Raw genomic sequence first — 15,528 nt, 5'->3', positions numbered from 1 at the left:
TAAAAACAACAGAGTGGCAATTTCCATTTGTGCACACAAAAAGCAAAGTTTTGTATGGAAGTATGGAAGTTTGTTTTTTTCATTTTCAGCTTGTGTTGCTTTGTTGACGTCCAGTACTTGTTCGGGTGTCTAAACTTTGGTCTTTTTGGTTATTTTGCTGTCAGAATATAAATATACAAATACATGCATAAATAAACAACGTGTACCTCTAGAAACTAAACTACAGTCTCGTGTGCACCTGCGCCACCTGCAGGCTCCGGTGGCACCGGCAGGCAACAACATGCAATACTGTACAACTTTTTCGACTACTGACCAACTACAGTGCTGACTGACCAAGGCTGTGTTTCAGTTCGTGCACTTCCACACTGCCACTTAGTCTTTTGAGTGTATAAGTGCGTTCACACTGAGAAGTACAGCAAAATGCAGTGCGCCGTCATCAAAACAACAACAATGGTGAGAGTGCAACAATGGAACCTGAAGGCTTCAATATGCTACAGCGTAACGGCGCCAGGGTGAGCAATACCGGTTCGCTCCTCCCCCTCCATACCCTCCGGTGAATGTGCACCCTCATAAAAATCTAACCTCCCGTCAACAATGATGCGGACTGCAGAGGTGTGATTGGTCGGCTTTTTTTAGTCATTTTCAGAGTGCTACCTTTCCTGTTTATTCCTCCTGCGAAAGCACCATTTTTAAACCAAATGCTTTCTCCTGTGGTTTCGGAGCCACATGTACAATAATAGTTACTGTCATTGATGTTCCACATCGATACGATCCAGATGCCCCTCCAGTCACCATTGTTCACTAGTACTACACCTGAAGCTGAATAGCTAGTTAACTGTTACATTCCATGTCCTCGCTTGGTTCCTGCCTTCTCCTTGTTTTCCCTCTCTCTTCAGACCCCACACTCCCAGCGGGAGGCGGAGCTGCTGGACGCACCTGACTCCAATTGACACCGACCTACTTAGGCCCTGTGCTGCCAGCTGTGAGGCGTCGGATTATTGAACCTGCTGCTACACCAAACGCCCGAGCTTTGTTCTCGCCGATTACTTTTTGCCTCCAGCAGCTACCTGCCTCAGCCAGGGTAAATTGTGTCTTTGTTTCTCATGGTACGTTTTTCACCATCGCTTTTTGTTCAAGTTTCGTCCATTAAAGACTCTGGCAAAAACCTGCGCCTCTCCTCGCCTCTGCATCTGGGGTCCAAACAAACACACGCCACACCGTAACAGAATAATCCGACCAAAGGATTATGGACCCCGCGGAGTCCGACCCCCTCAAGCGAGCACTCCACAACCTTGCGCATCGCATGGGTCAGCAGGAAGAGCAGGTTGGTGCACTGGGCGCCTGTGTGACCAACATGGCCGAGCGACAGGACTCTCGGTTGAAAACCCTCGAGACCCAGATCAGCGCCCTCCTGTCGGCCGTTCAGCTCAGCGCCGCCTCCACACCCCTTCCTGCAACCGACGCGACCCCTTCGCTCCCCGACCTTCCCGCGGCCCCTGACGCCGGCTCGCCCTCCATTTGCTCCTTGCTCTCAAGGCCTGAGCGCTTTTCTGGGGACACCGGTGACGTACGCTCTTTTTTAACTCAGTGTGAACTCCATTTCGAGTTACAAGCAGGGGCCTTCCGCTCTGAAAGGGCCCGGGTGGCGTTTGTCACCTCTCACCTGTCTGGACGAGCGGCGGCCTGGGCCACTGCCGAATGGGGGCGCCAATCCCCCGTCTGCTCCTCCTATGCAGTCTTCTCCCGAACTCTGGAACAAATCTTTCAAAGGACGCCGCCAGGCCGCGAGGCTTCACGTGCACTCCTTCGTCTCCGCCAAGGACGGCGCAGCGTATCGGACTACGCCATAGAGTTCCGTGCGCTTGCAGCCCAAAGTGACTGGAACCCCGCGGCACTTCTGGATGCATTTTTTTCCGGACTATCAGACGCCATCAAGGATCACATGATCTCTGTAGAATCCCCTTCGGACCTGGACGACCTCATTTCCCTGGCTGTCCGGATGGATAAGCGCCTCGCCGCCCGAGAGGAGGATAAAGGCCATCGACGGGCGCCCTCAACATTTCCTCACGCCACAAACGATGACGGGGTGCGCCACTCCTACACCAAGTCACACGGTGCTCTCCCGGGCGACGAGCCCATGCAACTTGGAGGCAGCCGCCTCACGCCGGCAGAGAGGAGTCGACGCCACCAGCTGCACCTCTGCATCTACTGCGGCCAAGCCGATCACCCCATCGCCCGCTGTCCGGTTCGCCCGGACCGCCATCGCTCTCCAGCAGCCAGCCCGCCGCGTAGGAACTCCTCGGCGCCGGCCCCTGCTCCCAGACTCGCCACATCGACGCTGTCGGCCAGCCGCCTACAACTCCCAGGTACGCTCTCCTGGTCCGACAAGGACATAGACATCATGGCGTTTATTGACTCTGGGGCGGACGACTGCTTCATTGATGAAGCCTTGATTAAACGCTTTTCTATTCCTGTAACTCCGTTGCACACTACTAAAGTAGTTCGCTCTCTCGATGGGCGTCCTCTGGCTGACGTCACCCGTCAGACTGATTTTCTCTCGCTACGCTTATCCGGCAATCACCTCGAATCCGCTAGGTTCTTTGTTATTCCATCTCGCTCAGCCCCTGTCGTGTTAGGTCTAACCTGGCTTCTCAAGCATAACCCTCACATCGATTGGGCTAAACCCGCTATCCTCAACTGGAGCGCATTTTGCCATATTCATTGTCTTAAGGCTGCTCGCCCGCGCCTCGCCGCCACCCATTCCTCCACCCCCGAAGCTATCGACCTATCCGTAATTCCTACTGCCTATCACGACCTCCGGGAGGTGTTTAGCAAAGATCGCGCTCGCTCACTCCCCCCCCATCGCCCGTATGACTGCCCCATTGACCTGCTGCCTGGCGCAGCACTGCCGGCGTCACGCCTTTATAATATTTCCCGACCAGAGAGGGTGGCTCTGGAAGAGTACATTTCGACCTCGCTCGCCTCTGGCCTCATACGCCCATCCTCCTCACCTTTAGCAGCAGGGTTTTTTTTTGTGGAAAAGAAAGACAACTCCCTCCGCCCGTGCATTGACTACCGCGCACTTAATGACATCACAGTTAAAAACAAATATCCTCTCCCTTTACTAGACTCTGCCTTTGACTCCCTCCACTGTGCAAAATTTTTTACCAAACTCGACCTGCAGAACGCCTACCATCTAGTTCGGATCCGGGAGGGGGACGAATGGAAAACCGCTTTTAATACCCCTCTCGGTCACTTCGAATACCTCGTCATGCCTTTCGGCCTCACTAATGCCCCAGCTGTATTCCAAAATCTTATCAACGACATCCTTCGCGATATGCTCGGCCGCTTTGTTTTCGTTTATTTAGACGACATTTTAATTTTTTCCGCCACCCTAGAGGAACACATCCAACAGGTCCGGCTAGTCCTCCAGAGACTTCTTATAAACCGGCTGTTTGTCAAGGCCGAAAAATGCACCTTTCACGCTTCCTCTGTTTCCTTCCTGGGGTTCATTGTGGAGAAGGGGCAGCTCCGAGCCGACCCTGCCAAGATTCAGGCTGTGGTCGAGTGGCCCGCTCCTACAACAAGGAAGCACCTTCAGAGGTTCCTGGGCTTCGCTAATTTCTACCGTCGGTTTATTAGAAATTTCAGTCGAGTTGCAGAACCTCTGACTAAGCTCACATCCACTAAAGTACCTTTTCACTGGACCCCAGACGCCAATTCTGCTTTTGAAAAGCTTAAGACACTGTTTACTTCTGCTCCCGTGCTCATTCACCCTGACCCCGCCTCTCAATTCTTTGTCGAGGTGGATGCTTCCAACACCGGTGTGGGAGCAGTTCTCTCCCAGCGCTCCACCTCCGACCACAAGCTGCACCCCTGCGCTTTCTTCTCACGCCGCCTGACCCCCGCTGAGCGGAACTATGATATTGGCAACAGGGAACTATTGGCTGTCGTCCTGGCGCTGCAGGAGTGGAGGCACTGGCTGGAGGGTTCAGAGGTCCCCTTCATCGTGCATACGGACCATAAAAACCTTGCTTACCTTCGATCCGCTCAAAGACTGAACCCCAGACAGGCACGCTGGGCCCTTTTCCTCAATAGGTTCAATTTCACACTGACGTTCCGCCCAGGCTCCCAGAACGGCAAACCAGACGCCCTTTCCAGACTGCACTCCCCTCCCTCCGAAGAGGCTCGCCAGGAATCTATTTTGCCCCAGTCCCGCATCCTCGGGGCCCTGCAATGGGATGTTGAGAGGCGGGTTGAAGAGGCCTGCAAGGACGACCCCCGCCCTGAGAACTGCCCTGCCGGGCGCCTGTTTGTAGTCCCGGGACTGCGCTCAGAGGTACTGCGCTGGGCACATGAGTCTAAGTTGGCGTGCCACCCAGGAGTGTCCCGCACCATGTTCCTTCTCTCGCAGCGGTTCTGGTGGCCTTCCCTTCGCGCGGACACAAAAGCATTTGTGGCAGCCTGCCCCATCTGTGCCCGGAACAAGCCGTCTCATCAGGCTCCGGCGGGACTCCTTCGCCCGCTGCCCATGCCCTCCCGTCCATGGTCTCACGTGGCTCTGGACTTCGTGACAGGCCTCCCACCGTCCTGCGGCAACACAGTCATCCTGACGATGGTGGACCGATTCTCCAAACTGGCCCACTTCGTCGCCCTTCCCAAACTCCCCTCTGCCCTCGAGACGGCTAACCTGCTGGTGCGCCATGTGTTCCGGCTCCATGGCATTCCCCTCGATGTGGTCTCGGACCGGGGGCCACAATTCTCATCTGCGGTGTGGAAGGCTTTCTGCAAGGCGCTAGGAGCGTCGCCCAGCTTGTCGTCTGGTTACCATCCTCAGACTAATGGCCAGACGGAGCGGGCCAATCAGGACTTGGAGGCCGCCATCCGATGTGTGTGCCATCAACAACCCGCCTCCTGGGCCCTCCACCTACCCTGGATAGAGTACGCCCGTAACACCCTGGTTTGTTCTGCCACCGGCCTCTCCCCATTCCATGGGGCCTATGGATATCAGCCTCCGGCCTTCCCCTCGTTGGAGTCGGTTTCTGCAGTTCCCTCTGTGTCGTCCCACCTACGGCGTGCTCGCCAGGCATGGCGCAACACCAGGGCAGCGTTGGCACGAACGTCGGAACGGAATCAACGCCTGGCCAACCGGCATCGCACAGTCGCTCCGGATTATAAACCTGGACAAAGGGTCTGGCTGTCCTCCCGAGACCTTCCTCTCCACACGGATTCTAAGAAGTTACAGCCCAGGTACATTGGCCCATACACCATCGAACGTATCATCAATCCCTCCTCCGTTGTGCTTCGCCTCCCGGACTCCCTCAGGATCCACCCGGCGTTCCACGTCTCCCTCCTCAAACCGGTCACTTCCAGCGACCTGAGCCCTCCCGAGGTGCCTCCCCCTCCTCCCAGGCTTGTCGATGGTCACCCAGCATTCACGGTCAAGGCCATTTTAGACGTGAGAAGAAGGGGCAGGGGTTTTCAGTACCTGGTAGACTGGGAGGGGTATGGTCCCGAGGACCGCTCCTGGATCGCTCGCGCCCTTATCTTAGACCCCACTCTCTTGGCAGACTTTTACAGCCGTTTCCCGGAGAAGCCAGGTAGGCCGCCAGGCGGCGCCCATTGGTAGGGGGGGATACTGTTACATTCCATGTCCTCGCTTGGTTCCTGCCTTCTCCTTGTTTTCCCTCTCTCTTCAGACCCCACACTCCCAGCGGGAGGCGGAGCTGCTGGACGCACCTGACTCCAATTGACACCGACCTACTTAGGCCCTGTGCTGCCAGCTGTGAGGCGTCGGATTATTGAACCTGCTGCTACACCAAACGCCCGAGCTTTGTTCTCGCCGATTACTTTTTGCCTCCAGCAGCTACCTGCCTCAGCCAGGGTAAATTGTGTCTTTGTTTCTCATGGTACGTTTTTCACCATCGCTTTTTGTTCAAGTTTCGTCCATTAAAGACTCTGGCAAAAACCTGCGCCTCTCCTCGCCTCTGCATCTGGGGTCCAAACAAACACACGCCACACCGTAACAGTTAACGATGCTGAGGAAAACACTGCCCCTAGCGTTTAGGCATAGAATTGAAAGTCACGTGCGCAGCCCCCGCCGCAGAGCTAGAACGTGATCAAGACGCTGTCAGAAGGGCTGGCGTAGTGACAACGCTGTAGCATAAAAAGCCTCAATTGTCACCATCTTGGCTACAAAGCAGAAGGTGAGGGACTGTTGGAATTCACATTTAAAAAAGAGAGGAGGAAGCGGATAAATATTGCGATTGTCACTTCCTGTAAATGCGCAATGACTGTCCTGGATTTGGGACAGTACTACACTGTCAAAATTTGCACACTCAGAAACTAAGTACACAATGGCTGTGTCTTAAATGGAATACTTAGGTCGGCACACTCCATTATGTATACTTTTATATAGTGCGTACTTCGTCAATGAGGGCGCACATTTTGGCAGTGTAGCGCAGTTGCAAATCAGTTATTGTTGGTATGCCCGTTTTACTGTATTTTATGAACAGAAGGATATATGACAGCACAGAATTACATACATTTGTATGGATTAACAACTCTAAATAAACAGAACATTTAAATCAAACTAAAAGATAGCATAACTGTCTGAAAATGTATTTGCCTAATACTGAATCATACTTTGACTCTGTTATTATGAGCAGTGAGGGGTTGCATTCAAAGACGCCATGAAATTCAAGTTGAATTCACATGTTCTGAGGGTATTTTTTGGGATTCCCAAGCCAACTTAAATGTAGCAAATTGTAATTCTGTTACAAAGTGAGTGATAAGAATATCCACTTATTGTTTTTTGTCTTTCTGTTTAATTAGACTACATATACTCGCATGATAAATATGTTGTTGTGATGTTTGGAGTTCGGAGTGTCCATGAATGCACCTTGCGGTTGTGTGGTGAGAGTGAGGATGTGTCGTTCCGAGAACAAACAAACTTGGGATGTGTTTGTGAGTTGGAGAAGCACACTGTACTTGGTGTTGGTATTGCACTGTGGTAGATGTGTTCAGGTCAGAATACAGTTTTAAAAGAGCGTCAGATAAATTATACTTTTATTGAGGGTTAAATAAGGCCTCTTTGGCTCCAAATTACACATTTGTAAACCAAAAAATAGAAGAAAAACAACACCGGCTAGCAGATGTTACCAGTAGTGGCTTAAAAGATCAGACTGAACAAATAAATGTCTATACTGTCTTTGTCACAGTTGGAAGTTAAACTTTTTTCGGCCCGAGTAAAAGGATTGCCTGTCATGGCTTTCACTCACCGCTGTCTCGTATACGCATGCATGTCCGTAGTGCGTGCACATACATCAACGCAGTCTCAGAGAAGCGACTGACAATTTGGAGTCATTGTGTGGTTATGATAGGCTATACAGTGTTCCCTCGTTTATCGCGGGGGATAGGTTCCCAAAACAGCCCACAATAAGTGAAATCCGCCAAGTAACCAACTTAATTTCTTTTACAATTAATATATGTTTTAAGGGTGTAAAGCCCCTCATCATACACTCTATACACTTTTGTCTGACAGTTTCTGTTTAGAAACTCTCAAAGTTCAAATTTTGTTGGATTTTTAATGATCAAACTGCGAGGTTGGACACAAGAAATTATTAAGTGACTCACATGTATTTCACTCCTCTGGCTGGCAAATGGCACCTCTTCATCCTGGCGCCATTCGGCTGTGTCGTTGTGTATCCTTGTTAAAACATATTGGTCCTGCCGTTGTATTTTTCTCCTCCTCGTCGTCCTCTGTGAACCAAAGATTCAATTACAGTCGTCCATAACTTCTGCCTTCCAGTCCAGCTTTTTGTGTGATGGCTGGCTTCCTCTGCCTTTTGGGTGCAGAACGTTTTGTCGACATTGCGGGTTTTGTCAGGGAGAAAACTTCCAACCATACAGCAAACATACGCGGTTAGCTTCTTCTGTTTCTTCTATTGTTTACAGTATTGGCGGTTATAGCAAGCAGCTCACATGGTTTGCTAGTTTGCTAGCCATAACCACAACAAGAGACAGCACGAAGACAGCCAATCAGGACGCAGAAGACAATGGGCGGTGCAGAAGGAAGTGAGAGACTAGAGAGAGACAGCACAGAACGACAACACTCAACTTCCCACAATGCTATTCTTCTTAAAGGGCCAGGCGTGGCCTGTAACAGCGTTCATATGCTGTAAAAAAAGCACTAAAATTGCACTAAAAAAAACAGTTAAACAGCGAGTATGCGAAAGGTGAACCGCGATGGAACGAGGGAACACTGTACATTCAACAATAGCTAACATTAGGAGCAAAACATTGCCAACTTGCTATTATTAGCCGACAACAGACATAACTAGTGTGAGTGTGTGTGGTACGTGGAGCAGGAAGAAGGCGGGTTTATAACATTAGAAAGTTAGCGCCCCCACATGCAGTACCTCACCAAGGCAGGCAACACCTTTAATGCCAACTTAAGAAAAGTTCCATCATTTTTTTTTTATTATTTTTTTTTTAATCATGATATTTGTAGCAAATATCAGCTCATTTTAGTGGTACCATTTTTTTTTTCGTACCATCACGACTGGAGTGTTTGGGTCATTTTGTCTGCTTTCAGCAGAGCAGATGATTAACCGCTCAGTCAGCTGATAAGACACTGACAGCATGAGTGTGTCACCACCTCGTTTCAAGTACTCCAATCGACATTTGCTTGTGCCGCCACCCAGGGTCAAAGTTCACGCACGTGGCTGCTGTCCGGCAAGATTTTATTTGAATCTTGGGGGCTTTCATGTCACCTTGCTAGCGAGGTTGTCGTCTTTTGCCCTGCAGCTGTTAGCATTACTTCAGGTCTGAGTGGCTTTGACTCAGTCGGTGTTTTCCACCTTTTTGCAATGCTTGATGAGGAGCATACTTTGTGTTTTTTTTTAGGACAGGGTTGTCCAAAGTTGTTCCATCAAGGGCCACATACAGAAAATTGATGTATGCATGGGGGCCACTCTGATACATTTTGTACATTAAAAAACATTCCAATTTTGGTCCGTATGTCCTGCTATCTGAACAAAACATCCACATCTTAAGCTTGGTTTATGCTTCTGCTTGGAAGTTCTGCATCAGGACGTGCCTTGCAGTTCTCTGCTGAAAGGCTAGGGGCGCTGTTTCCCGGTGACTCAACTCAAGTAGAGCTGCAACAATACATCGGTGAATCGATTATCCAATTAACTAACTACTATTTTTGTATTGGATACATTTTTTTGTATTAAAAAAATTTAAATATTCTATGATTTCAGCCTCTCAAATGTGATTATGTTTTAATTACCTTAGTCATCCATGAAGGCAGACCTACTATCTTTGTGTTGTAGGCAAAACAAGATCTTCACACACGTCAGCTTTGACTCTGGGGGGAAAAAAAAAGTGACTGACATTTTTGCATCTTTTGCACTTTTTGTGTTTAGTTAATATTGATTTAGTCTGTCTAGGGCCTACCAATTACTTGACTAACTGAAACAGCAAGCTTCGGATTAATTGACTAATAAAATAATTGTTAGTTGCAGCACTCAAGTGAGCAACCATGACACTTGTCGACGTCATTGTATTTAGCTTGTTAGCTTTGTTCGTCACCAGTGAACTGTGGTGATTAAAGAGAAACAGTGAGTGTTATAGGAGCTGGAACTAATCCGTCCATTAATCTTATCACTATTATTGCAAATGTTGATCCGAAGGTGGGCTTTACACCTTCTGAACGAACCGTGTTCACACAGGGAATAATGTGTTAAAAGCCAACCAATCACTGGCTATTTGGGAGCCACAAGGGAGGGTTTGGATGGGGAGGAGCAAGCTTGTGTTGTGTATGGTGGCGCTTGACAGAAGCTGGCTTTAGGTTTTTTTTTTTATATAGCTGACAAAGCAAATTTAGTGTGTTACTGAGTAATATGCCAAATTAAGGGCCAATCAAAAATGAAAATGGCTCCCATGCCACACTTTGGAGACCCCTGCCTGAGTAGAACTGCTTTGTTCATTTTGTGTGGACTCAACACTTCTTAAACCAAATCTTAAACCTGCAACCTTAAGCCTCAGATGTGTACTGAGATGAGGGGGTGCACACCAGAGAGCCGCTGCAGCACATCTGGAAGTATTAAAGCGATGGCAATGACGACACTGCCGCTGCCGCCAATCACAGCATTGGTTCCAGCAGGAAAGCTTGCCAGGACAGAGGAGGGAGGAAAGACACAAAGAAAGTCCATCTGGGTTCTTATAAGAAGAAGACGGGCTGCCTTGGACTCAAAGACCTTTTTGGAACATGGAAGGTTTCTTCAGCAGACCTCCTGAAGACGGCCTGTGGATAATTGACAGCTGGTGACATCATTGTTGATGAAGTCACTGTTGTTTCCTGTTTCAGCCTCTGTTTGTCCCCCACAGGTCGTCCTGACAGGAGGAAGCCAGAGAATCGTCTCAGGTAAAACACCTTACTGAAGCTTTGCAATGTTGTGTGTGTGTGTTAAAAGTCAACACAGGCTGCGTGAGCTTATTGTGCAATGATAATTGACGTGTTATTATGAATGGAATGTTTTTAAGCGGCAGCTTTGGCAGCAACACTTTCCTCATCAGTGCTTTTTTGGTCTTTTGTTGCATCTTAAAACTTTTATCTACTCAACTGCTTTTCCACGTCCCCACAAACCCCCCTTCTTATTGGTCTGATACACTACTGAAAGTATTTGTGCGGCCTACTTGTTGGCATGGCAACGTGTCAGTGTGTGTTTATGGTGGAAACAGTAAAGTTGAGCATTTGTGAGTGCACACATGGCTCTTGTTTATTACGCTGCGTCACGTCTGCCCACGCTTTGAATCAAATGAGACAAAGCTGGAAAGAAAAAAAAAATCATTTGGCCTTTTCTAATCAGCCTAGCAACACGTTTTTTCCCTCAACATGCAGACCTCCCAAAACGTCTTTAAATCTGTTTGAATGTTTGGGCTGAAATGTTGGTCTTAGCGAACGTCTTGACTCATCTTTTTTCTTCTTTCTCTGCAGCCAAGGTCCACTGTGGTCCCTGAAAGCAGCCATCAAGAAAAGTGAGTCCGCCTGCTTAGCTGGCTTTTTTTCCAGCTCACTCACAATTAAGTACACTAGGTCCCCAACTTACGAACACAATTGGTTCCAGACGACCTTTCTTATGTCGAATTGTTCTTAAGTCAGGGAAAAGGTAATATTACCATTATATAGGTACTACATGTACGTGTATACATATACAGTATATGTGTATGTATGTAAATATGAGTTTGGATGCAGTAGTAATATTAAATGATGATAATTAATGAAAAAAACAATAATAAAAGTGATATAATAATACGTAATGATAAATGTTATTTACCTTTGAAGAGGAGTGGTCGACCATACGTCGTTCTGGTGGAGTTGGAGGAGGAGTTATTGAAAAAAAGGACAAATCGTCGTCGTCGTTAGACTCTTCTAAAAGAGGTAGTGTTCTGTGGGTGGTGTAGAATTAAGCAGGCCTATTAACTCTTCATAAACTTTAATCACAAGCTCTGTCCGGGTTGTATAATTTAGCTTTCCATTTAGCTTTATCTCCCCAGCGTCTAACTCTTCCTCTGTTGGTACCATTAGCAGTGTCACAGTGCCCTCTACTGGTCAAGCATGTACCTTAGCAGTATAAATACTGATTGAGCGACTACAAGGCAAAATAAAATAAAACATACACCAGTCGGCTTGTGTTCGTATCCGCAAATGTTCGCTAGTCGGGTGTTCGTAAGTTGGGGACCTAGTGTACTGGGACACAAGTGCATTAGAACCACTGCATGATCCAAAATAGTGTAATGCAACGTTCTGGAAAAAATGTGGCTCATAAAATTGTCTTGTTTAGAATCGAGATTGCGATTCTCTGGGAGGATTTTTTTGCACACACACGCACGTATGCACGGGCACACACACATTCAGGACCGTGTGCTTAAGTTTTAAATAAGTCATACAATTTTTATTATTGTTATTATTCATTATTATTGTATGTAATTAAAATGTTGATTTTAATGTATTATTTTAATTATATAGCGACCAGTCCAGAGCAATGTTCCCTCTAAGCTGCGCGCATGCGCAATTGCGCACTGATCTTGTGTTTTAAGCGCACTTGAAATCCTTGCTGCGCAGCAAAATAAAATACAAACTTAAATGTAAATAAAATAAACACATAATTTATTCTGTACCATTTTGCAATGCAACTCCGTGAGTGACTGGCAAGCGGTAACAACACAAAGACAAACACTGTCCAGCCAATAATGAGAGCGGTATTTACTTACGCAGCCAATCAATTCATGAACAGCGCGTTATTTACTTTAGTACAGGCCGCCGTTTTGCAGGTTGGCGTATAGCCACTGGAGGAGCGGAGCTAAATGCTGCTTGCTAACCCTGTATAATAGTCAAACAAACGGGCAGTGCCACAGCCACGCACCAGGCTAAAGTTAATAAAAAAAAAGTCCTCAAAGGTGTACTGGCTGTTGGAGTATGTGGGAACAAAAGAACAAGAGTTGAATAGGGATGAGGTTTTTTCTTTTTCAAATGAGGGCTGCTCTGACCCAGTTTTTCAAGTGAAAAGTGTGGACTAAATAAGTAGCTTAACCGTGCATGTGGTACTGGCATGCTTTTATTTTGATGGCTGGATTTACAGGATACAGGAAGTGTTACGCCAAGTTTGCACGAATGATACCGAAGTGACCAGAAGGTAGTTGTTGTTTTTTTTTTATTATTTCATTTTTTTCTTTAGACAAAAGTAAACATATACAGCAAATGTGTCATCACTTTCAAGTCCATTTCCAGAATGAAATAGTACCAGAACAGGCTGCTGCAAAACAGAAAGGAAATAACAGTAGACATAATTGACTAAATAAATGGTAAAAAAAGAAAAGAAATGGAAAATGAAATGATAAACTAGGTGTTTCCTGCAAGATTTAGATCATTCATTGGATGAGATAGTTCCACGGCTTGTTTTAAGCTACTTTGTGAAATATGCCTTGCGGACCTTTTGAACCCACTCATATACAAAATACCACAGAATGGAAGTTGGACTACCTCAATTTCTCAGGTTTTGGACGGGTGTGACACTACAAGTATGCACATGAGATGGGGTACACCCTGGACTGGCGGCCAGCTAATCACAGGGAACATATAGACAAACAACCATTCTTATTCTATGGACAATTTAGAATCGCCATTTAATCTTGTGCATATTTTTGGAATGTGGGAGGAAGCCAGAGTCCCCAGAGAGAACCTGTACACGTACGGGGAGAACATGCAAACTCCACACAGAGATGCCCAAACGGAGATACGAATCTTCGAACAGGCAAACATACGAACAACTCCCTTTCATGAGGTCGCTCCTTCTGCGAGCTGATGCCAGTGGCGTTGGCAGTCAGCGGGTAGAGTGCAGCCAACTCGCCCTGACTGTGGCATGCTAATGGCAGTGCAGTATTAGTTCTTGAGTAAAATTGCAGCATTTTTTGTGATGGAGCTCATTAAGAGCATTTTTTTGAAATTGTCTTCATTTAGAAATTCAGTTGTATGTTGGTATGAATTGACACTTAAATTTTTTTTTTTGTGCAGCCCGCCAGTCCAAAATATCTTTGTTCAGTGACAAATGAAGACTCAGGCCCTGATTCATGAAGGCTTTGTCTCATTACTTTTGTATATACTGTTTGAGATCAAGTGTTCCCTGTTTCAATCAGCCACCAGCAGGTCCACGTCTTTCTCCGAGACACCGCGAGACAGAAACCGTGACGGAGACAGGAGGTAAGCCAACTTTGGATAGACGCTCGACTCGTCATCTTCTCGCCATTGTGTTTTCAAATTATTTTCATCAACTTCCTACTTAGGGGCTCTCGTGCCAGGCGACCGGATATCACCATTTTGTCAGCTGAACCGCTCCCCTCCACTTCCTGGTTCCCGCCTCCTCCTCCTCCGGCTGCACAAATCTGGGGGCCGACAATTCCGCCGTCCGTACAGGTAACGCAGCTCCCATGATGCGTCACTGACCCATGGATGTCCATAGTGTGCTTTGGTTTGTTTCATTTTGTTGCCTTTTTCCCGGCCCAGCCTCCACCCTCCTATGACGAGGTTATCCGGGAGAAGACACAGGAACAGAGTATCCACACGTCCTCAGCCATCACATCCCATCCAGCCTTTAGGACCATCATCTCCACCCAGACGGACGCTGGATCGCCTCCTGACGTTCAGGAATCTCCAGGTAAGACAAAGCTAATTTGTTTTAAGGCTTCCTTTTAGACCTTCATGTAAAAAGTGTCTGTTTGTCTTCAGTGGGGCACGACAAACCGCTGCGGCCACCGCTCCCCAGCACTGTGTCTCAAGATGGCATCAGCTCGCCTTTGACTCCAATTTCTGAAGGGTGCAAATCAGAGCAGCTACCTGCATTTGATGCAGAGACGCCGAGTGCCAAGCCCCCTCTAAACGAAGTGGAGCACCCTAGGCCACGTCCTCGATCCAGGCTCCCGGTAACCCCTGTTAGCAACGAGGTCAAGGTTCAGACTTTGGTCAAACTGCGTGAGGACGGATTGGCCACACTCGCTGCCCGTGCTAGTGCTAACGTCAGCAAACAGGACGTGATTCAGGGTAAATACTTTCAAGAGCTGCTGGAGGCCTTCAGCGCTGACGACTGGGGCTTCCCTGAGTGCCCAGGTGACGACAGTGGTCTCAGCCAGTCAGAGGAGGACGAGGAAGAGAAGGACATGGCGGCCCTCAAGGCCAGGATCCAGACCTTTGAGCAGCAGCAGGTGGGGCTTGATAACGAGAAGGTTGACGGAAAGAAACCAGAACCAAGACCACGCCCTCGTCTCCAAGGACAATCTGCCAAAATGCTTCCACCGACCGTCGCCCCAAAACCCAAAAGCCTCCTTAAAGCCCCGCAGGTAGTTGACACTCTGTCAACTGAAGGTACTCCAGAGGAACTGAACCCCCAACCAGTCCCAGAGTCCGTGCCACCTTCCCCTGCACCCATTCCATCCCCCAGGCTCCCACCGACGCAACTCACCCTCTCACCAAGTGAGACTCATTCCACAGACAAAGATCCATCCAGACCACCAATCCCACTGCGAACCGTGGCTCCAGCTCATGATAAAGCCGGCGCGGGTGGAAACGTGACCCCAGCACGGCCTCCCAGACCCTCCATGCAGGTCATCAGGGGGGCGCAGACAACAAACACCCTGAAGCTAACAGGTCAGTCTTGTTCTTCCCTCTGCATGCACTGAACCCCCACCAACCCCCAACACCCCCCTAAACAAGCCAGCTTTATATTTATAGCTGTAAAAATCAACAAGTTCTTGTTCATCTTCATTGCCAACACAACACACTGCAATAAAGGAACAGATCTGTGTCACTGGAAGTGACTCTTCCTCGCCGACACAGCGGGCAAGGCAACATGATTCCTTCAGTGAGAAGAAGTAACAAGTTAGCATTTAACAATGTGTCTTTTCACAGCCAAAGTGCATTGTGGGTAATGAAAGCTGAAAGCACAATGCAGCGTTTCATAGACAAAA

At 48.1% G+C, this 15,528-nt stretch overlaps 1 protein-coding gene across 6 annotated transcripts in view; it reads left to right on the top strand.

The window, feature by feature from the left end:
• The window catches only part of wu:fy63c09 (uncharacterized protein LOC797544 homolog), a 34,591-nt gene that overhangs the window by 356 nt on the left and 18,707 nt on the right, over positions 1-15,528 (top strand). For 4 of the 6 annotated variants that reach the window (XR_008573817.1, XR_008573818.1, XR_008573816.1 and 1 more), the window contains exons 2-7: positions 10,396-10,432; positions 11,006-11,046; positions 13,705-13,768; positions 13,852-13,981; positions 14,072-14,222; positions 14,294-15,208. Coding sequence is in view for 1 of the 6 variants with exons in the window: in XM_054800353.1 (XP_054656328.1) it covers positions 10,396-10,432; positions 11,006-11,046; positions 13,705-13,768; positions 13,852-13,981; positions 14,072-14,222; positions 14,294-15,208 (1,338 nt within the window). In the remaining 5 variants the exon portion in view is untranslated. Of the gene's footprint in view, positions 1-5; positions 10,433-11,005; positions 11,047-13,704; positions 13,769-13,851; positions 13,982-14,071; positions 14,223-14,293; positions 15,209-15,528 lie in introns of those variants that run through there. The other 2 variants (XR_008573815.1, XR_008573814.1) reach the window with 2 other exon arrangements.

The sequence above is a fragment of the Dunckerocampus dactyliophorus genome, chromosome 15 (genome assembly GCF_027744805.1).
Source record: "Dunckerocampus dactyliophorus isolate RoL2022-P2 chromosome 15, RoL_Ddac_1.1, whole genome shotgun sequence".
NCBI lineage: Eukaryota > Metazoa > Chordata > Actinopteri > Syngnathiformes > Syngnathidae > Dunckerocampus > Dunckerocampus dactyliophorus.
The sequence above is the reverse complement of the archived record's forward strand: the minus strand, read 5'-3'. Positions and strand labels throughout refer to the sequence as shown.